General features: G+C 43.4%; 1 protein-coding gene across 1 annotated transcript in view; it reads right to left on the reverse strand.

Annotated features, from left to right (window-relative positions):
- ASB9 (ankyrin repeat and SOCS box containing 9) overlaps positions 1-7,079 on the reverse strand; it is a 40,911-nt gene that overhangs the window by 6,901 nt on the left and 26,931 nt on the right. Inside the window, exon 6 of the mRNA XM_042782535.1 lies at positions 5,510-5,701. Coding sequence (XP_042638469.1) covers positions 5,510-5,701 — 192 coding nt within the window. The remainder of the gene's footprint in view (positions 1-5,509; positions 5,702-7,079) is intronic.

A 7,079-nucleotide genomic window follows, 5' to 3' on the forward strand; every position in this document is an offset into this window, starting at 1 on the left:
GAAAGGGAATTAAAAGACAGGAAGCCAGACAGAGGAACAGTCAGCCACAGGGACCCAGGTGGGGGGGATACGAGAGGTCTCCAACAGCAGGACAACCTTGTCTGTCCGTTTGTCCTACTGTGGTGACATGTAGACTTGAGTTTTGAGGCAGAGCCTCTGGTGTTTAAAACCCAGTGAGATGCACCTGGTGCATAGGTAACAGCCCAGTTTCTTTTTGGTACAGTGACTATATGTATTCTTTCCATCTTCTTTTGTTGCTTCCTGTATTGTTCAATGTTTTTCCTATTAACCCATTGCTGTCACATCAATTCTGACTCATAGTGACCCTGTGAGGTAAAGTAAAATTACCCTATAGGGTTTCCAAAGCTGTATATCTTTACAGAAGCAGACTGCCACATCTTTCTTCCATGGAGTGGCTGGTGAGTTAAAACTGCCAATCTTTTGGCTAGCAACTGAGCATTTAACCACTGTGCCAGGGTTCCTTTCACTATTATAACTTGAAGCTTGAAGTTTTTCTTCAGTTCTTTCAGCTTGAGAAATACTCAGTATATTCTTCTCTTTTGGTTTTCTAACTCCAGGTCTTTGCACATTTCATTATAATACTTTTACTTTGTCTTCTCGAGCCACTCTGAAATCTTCTGTTCAACTCTCTTACTTCATCGTTTTTTCCATTCAATTTAGCTACTCTCTGTTCCAGAGCAAGTTTCAGAGTCTCTTCTGACATTCATTTTGGTCTTTGTTTCCTGTCTTTTTAGTGACCTTTTGCTTTCTTCATGTATGATGTTCTTGATGTCATCCCACAACTTGATCTTCAGTCATTAGTGTTCAATGCATCAAATTCTCAAGATGGTCTCTAAATTCATGTGGGATATACTCAGGGTTGTACTTTTCCTCTCATGAATTTGTTTTAATTTTCTTCAGCTTCAACTTGAACTTGCATATGAGCAATTGATGGTCTGGGCTGTCATTGGCCTGGTCTTGTTTTGACTGATGATATTTGAGCTTCTTCATCATCGCTTCGAACAGATGTAGTCGATTTGACTCCTGTGTATGCCATTCAGTGAGGTCCACATATATAGTTGTGTTTATGTTGTTGAAAAAAGGTATTTGCAATGAATAGGTCATTGGTCTTGTAAAATTCTATCATGTGATCTCCAGAATCTTTTCTATTTCCAAGGTCATCTTTTCCAACTACTGATCTTTCTTCTTGCTTCCAACTTTTGCATTCCAATCACTAGTAATTATCAATGCATCCTGAGTTCAAGCTTGATAAATTTCAGGCTGCAGCAATTGGTGATAATCTTCAATTTCTTCATCTTTGGCATTAGTGAGTGGTGTGTAAATTTTAATAATTGTCACATCAAAAGGTCTTCCTTGTAGGTGTATGGATATTATCCTATCACTGAGTGTTGTTGTACTTACAGGATAGATCTTAAAATGTTCTTTTTGACAATGAATATGTTGCTGTCCCTCTTCAATTTGTTATTCCTGGCATTAAAATCACACTCACTGCCCTCAAGTCGATTCCAACTCATAGCAAACCCTCCTTGGGTTTCCGAGGCAGTATCTCTACAGATGTAGGTTGCCCACTCTTCCTTCTGAGGAGCAGCTGGTGGGTTTGAACTGCCAGTCTTCTGGTTAGCAGTCACATGCCTTAGGCACTATGCCACCAGCATAGTAGACCATCAATTGTCTGATTCAAAATGGCCAATGCCAGTCCATTTCAGCTCACTAATGCCAATGGGGTGTTTTTAGCACCTAAGGAGCCCTGGTGGTGCAATGGTTAAGCACTTGGCTATTAACCCAAAAGCTGGCAATTCAAACCCACTAGCAGCTCCACAGGAGAAAGATCTGGTGATTACCACCTAGAAGACTATGAAACAGTTCAACTCCGTCTTATACAGTTGCTATGAGTTGGAGTGGACTCCACGGCACATAACAACATTAGCCTCTAGTGGATCGAGGCCAAGGATTCTGCTAAATAGCCCACAGTGCGTAAGACAGCCCCGACAGGCCACAAATGTCAAACAGTGCTGAGGTTGAGAGACCCTGTTAGAGAATAAAAGGGTGGAGAGTTATTTCCCACCAACAACCCCTGCACCAGATTGTGATGTGAATTCTCTTACAATATTCCTTCAAGATTCTGTAAAGTAGTAATGCTGAATCCTGACTGCACTTTAGAATCACCTGGGCAACTCTGAGGCACTCTGGTGGTGCAGTGATTAAAGTATTTGGCTGCTAACCATAAGTTTGAAGGTTCGAACCCACCAGCCACTCCACAGGACAAAGATGAAGCAGTCTACTTCTAAAAACATTTACAGCTTTGGAGACTCTATGGGTTCGACTCTGTCCTAAAGGGTTACTATGAGTTGGAATTGACTCTATGGCAGTGGGTTTGTTTTTTGGTGAGGGGGACTCTTTAAACTACTTCAGTGCCAGGCCCCACCCCAGATATGCTGCCTCAGTTATTCCCAGGTGGGGTCTGTGTATCTAAATTTTGTTAAAGTGTCCAGGTCATTTTATTGTTTGGCCACTACTAGGATACAATGCCCACTATGTCCCTATCACATCACCTTATGCTGCAGGGTAAACTTGGTTACATATTTCTCAGGTGATGGAGAGCAAAGAAAGGTAGAACTAGTCACACAGATAATCAAATAAATAAGTGCAATAACTTAAATCAGCTGTTAATGGCACTTTCAGGAGGCCCCCTCAGTATTTAGGGGACCTCCCAGACTACTCTTGGTACACTCAGGGCATATATTAATGAACCATAAAAAGCCCACTGTGGAGAAACTAAACTTATTCTCACGTCACCGAGGATTGTGACTGATAATAGGTGCTAGACACACTCTCGGAGTAGAGCTACCCCATCGGGTTTCCAAAGCTTGTAAATCTTTACAGAAGCAGACTGCTACATCCTTCTCCCATGGAGTGGCTGATGAGTTGCCCCACAATAAAATCAGATAATTCTGTATGGATTAGCATATTCCTCTGAGTCTCGGCTTCTCCCCCTTCCCCAACACACAGGCTGCTTTAACGCCACAGTGCATTCACTTGCTGTGCTTTCCATGTATGTGTCCCATGACCAAACACTGTATTAAATTCTTCACAGGAGGCTGGGATAATGATATTCCTGCTTTCATTCTCTTCCCTCCAAAGAAGCCACCATGATGGGAAGGGAGAAGGGAAGATTCCACCTCTCCCAACACCAATGTAAAGCCTCCTTCCGGACATGACTGGGTTTCATACCATTTTCCTGTCTCCATGCCACTAAAAGGGGGCAGTGATTTAATTAATTCCTTTCCTGGTGTACAAAAAAAAGCAGGTGGCCTGAAGAAAATGTGACAGTGGGACATCTAGAGATAGAAATTGCCATATGAAATTGGTGGGTATGGTTTTCTGCAGTTGCCCGATCCATTTCTTTGTGGGGGGAGATGTCCATCCTGCTGAGAGGTGACCTCATCAGAACCCCCACAATCACTCACAGAGGTAAAAGATACAGCAATTCTCTTTAATGGCAAATGACATTTTCTAAGCCAATGGGTACATTGTCAGCATGCAAAATGTGAATGAAAGGAATTAACTAAGTGGGTCTCTAGGAGTGACTTTGGGAAATAAAGTGGAGCCAGTGAAGGCAATTGGAAAATCCTACGAGACTATTTGATGGGGCAGGGATATATCTATATCTGTATCTCCTCTCGTTATGACTTCAAGGAACCTGAGGCACTTTTGCTTCTGTGGATCCCTTTCTCCATTAAAAATATTGAAAGTCATATTTTACAACTGCCTTGGTATAAAGATGAATGTAATCCAGGTTGGGTCACACTCATTTTTCTCTTATTATTTTAAAATAAAACATTTCCATGGGCCCCTGCAAATACCATGGGCCCAGAGTACCTGATGGAGAAGTCCACCTGTATGTGTAGAGAGAATTTTTTTAAAAACAAGAGCTCAGTCAAAGGGAAGTAGAAGTGTCTGGTGCTTATCCAGTTGCTTAGAATAAAGGAGTCTCTCAAACTCGCTGCCATCGAGTCAATTCAACTCACAGCAACCCCTCCTTGGGTTTCTGAGGCAGTATCACTACGGAAGTAGACTGCCCCATCTTCCTTCTGAGGAGTGGCTGGTGGGTTTGAACCACCAGCCTCCTGGTTAGCAGTCAAGTGCCTTAGGCACTATGCTACCAGAGCCCCCTAAACCACTGCTGTCGAGTCGTATCTGACTCATGGCAACCCCTTCTTGGGTTTCCGAGGCAGTATCACTACGGAAGTAGATTGTCCAACCTTCCTTCCAAGGAGTGGCAGGTGGGTTTGAACCACCAGCCTTCTGATTAGCAGTCAAATGCCTTAGGCACTACGCCACCAGAGCTCCTTTGTGAATATTAGTTCGTCAAAATCAATCTATCTCCAATCTGCCAAACAGCAGGATGGCTATTTACTATAGTACTGTATCCTATGCAAACTTCCTGGCTGGTACAAATGGTTTGTGCTTGGCTAACAACAACCAAAAAAAAAAAAAAAAACATTGACATTCAGTCGGTTCTGACTCATAGCAATCCTGTAGGACAGAGTAGAACTGTCCCATAGGGTTTCCAAGAATGTAATCTTCACACAAGCAGACTGCCACATCTTTCTCCCATGGAGCCACTGGTGGGTTTGAACCTCCTACCTTTCAGTTAGCAGTTGAGTGCTTAACCACTGAGCCACCAGGGCTCCTTATCAAAAAGTTGGTGGTTTGGTGGCGCCACAGAAGAAAGACCTAGAGATCTACATTACAGCCCTTGATATTAGAAAGAAGATTACCCCAAAACCCAAACCCACAGCCAACTCATAGTGAGCCTATAGGACAGAGTAGAACTGCTCCATAGGGTTTCCAAGGCTGTAAATCTTTATGGAAACAGACTGCCACATCTTTCTCCCACGGAGAAGCTGGTGAGTTCAAAGTGCTGACATTTTGGTTAGCAGCTGAATGCTTTAACCACTGTACCACTAGAGCTCCTTGAAATAAGATTGTAGCCTTTGAAAACCCTATGCAGTACAGTTCTACTCTGACACACAAGGGACCACCATCAGTCAGAATTGACTCAGGGGCAATGTGTTTGGTTTTGGTATCCTATATTTTGTATAATCAACCAATTGCCATTCAGTCAATTCCAACTTATGGTGGCCTCGTGTGACAGAGCAGAACTGTGCTCCACAGGGTTTTCAAGGCCTTTTGGAAGCAGATCTCCAGATGTTCTTCTGAGATGCCTCTCAGTGGATTTGAACTGCCAACCTTTTGTTTAGCAGCTGAACACTTAACCGTATATATACACACACAATCATATATATGTATATATTCAACTATCTATTTGTTGAATAGTAAGTGATCTAAACTTGCTCAGATAGATGAGGGCAGAGAATGATCTTGTATAGGATCAAAAGTCAGAACTCAGTAAGTACCTGACTCCTACTAACACCCACAGGAGTCTCTATGGGTTAGGTCTTAGGTTCAGGCACAGGAGAAGCACCTTCTCTCCGCAAGAGGAGCTTGATCAGAGCACTGTCTGGTGCTGCCACCTCCACAGGACGCTTGCCATCAGCATTCTTCACCTGGGTGTCAGCTCCAAAGTCCAAGAGCAAGCAGGCCAGCTCCCAGCTGCACGTCCTAGCCACGGCATGAAGAGGGGAATCCAGACCTTTGCCATGGTTCACGTTTGCTCCTAAGCAGTCGTGACAAGAACAGAAAGGGGTCAGCCAAAGAGCAGAGCCCAATCATCTACCCTTTCAAACTGCACTGAGTCTGAACATTCCCGAAGGAAAGGGAATCCACAGAAAGCATGGCAATTCACCAGAGAAAACGGGAGTTGATTAGACTCAGTTTAATAATATGGGAAAATGCCATTTTACAAAGTGACTGAATACACCATATAAAATTAAAAACCTCACCTATGAGTGCTAGACAACCATGATACAAGAGAGATCTTGGCTGCCGAAAGGCTGTACCTCCATTATTAATGGAACCTAAGTATTGGCCTGTGCAGGCTGAGAGTGAGGCTAGATGGTGAATTTCAGTCTACACCAGACAGCCAACTTCATACACTAGCAGCCACCATTTGGTTCCAAAGCTGGGCCCCAGGCACTGTGTGAAAAGAGACCAACTCATGGAAGCATTTCCTAGATTGGGGTGGCCAATCCCAGGGTCACAAGGCAGGTTACTTTTCTTCAAGAGTAAGGTGAGAGACTTCTGGTAAGATGGAGGAATAGGCAGAAAAGTGACACAGACCCTCTTCAACAAGGAAAAGAAAAACGGATTGACAGAGATACAGAAGATATCCTGGAGCCCTGAGCTTTGAAAGGAGGTATACAGAAGTGGATTAGGCACCAACTAGTGGAAAAACCTGAACAAAAACAGTGAGTACAGAGATGACCGGAGCTGCGGATTGTCAGCTACTCTAACGGGACCAACAGCCTGAATATTTCCAAGTAGTATTGGGACCTGAGAATTGACCTAAAGATCAGCCCTGGTCACCAAGGGCTTCAGGGATGACTGCGCTGGTGGCCTATGACTAGGAAGGGAAACAACAAGGAGGGAGACAACCTAGCTGTTGACTTTCCACTGTCCAGGGGGCTCAGTCATTTTGATTGTTTACACACAGCAGCCATTTTACATATTTAAAGTGACTGAAGGTGCAGCCATTTTGAATGTTTACCAATGGTGGCTATTTTGGATATTTAAAATGACCGAGGGTGCAGCCAGTTTGAATCTTTAGAAGTGGCAACCATTTTGGATTTTAAAATGACAGCATTTCCATTTGGATTCCAGGGACCTGTTTTCCAAGGTGGGCAGGGACGTACAAGAGGCTGACAACAGGAAAGGAGACAGGTGGTGAGTGTGTAAGTGCTGTCAACTAGTGAATAGAGGAGCACAGCACAATACCCTGCTTGTGTAGATAACATACAAATAAAACTAAGAAAATGAAAATCATGGGCAAGTCACTCCAACATACAATCACCAATTAAATATAAACACAAAAACGTCACAATGCCTCGGAGACAACAGAGCATCACAGTCCACACAAAGAAGCAAGATAAAGCAGG

This window comes from Orycteropus afer, unplaced genomic scaffold (genome assembly GCF_000298275.1).
Source record: "Orycteropus afer afer isolate SDZICR_OR568_19922 unplaced genomic scaffold, OryAfe1.0 scaffold00360, whole genome shotgun sequence".
NCBI classification, from domain to species: domain Eukaryota; kingdom Metazoa; phylum Chordata; class Mammalia; order Tubulidentata; family Orycteropodidae; genus Orycteropus; species Orycteropus afer.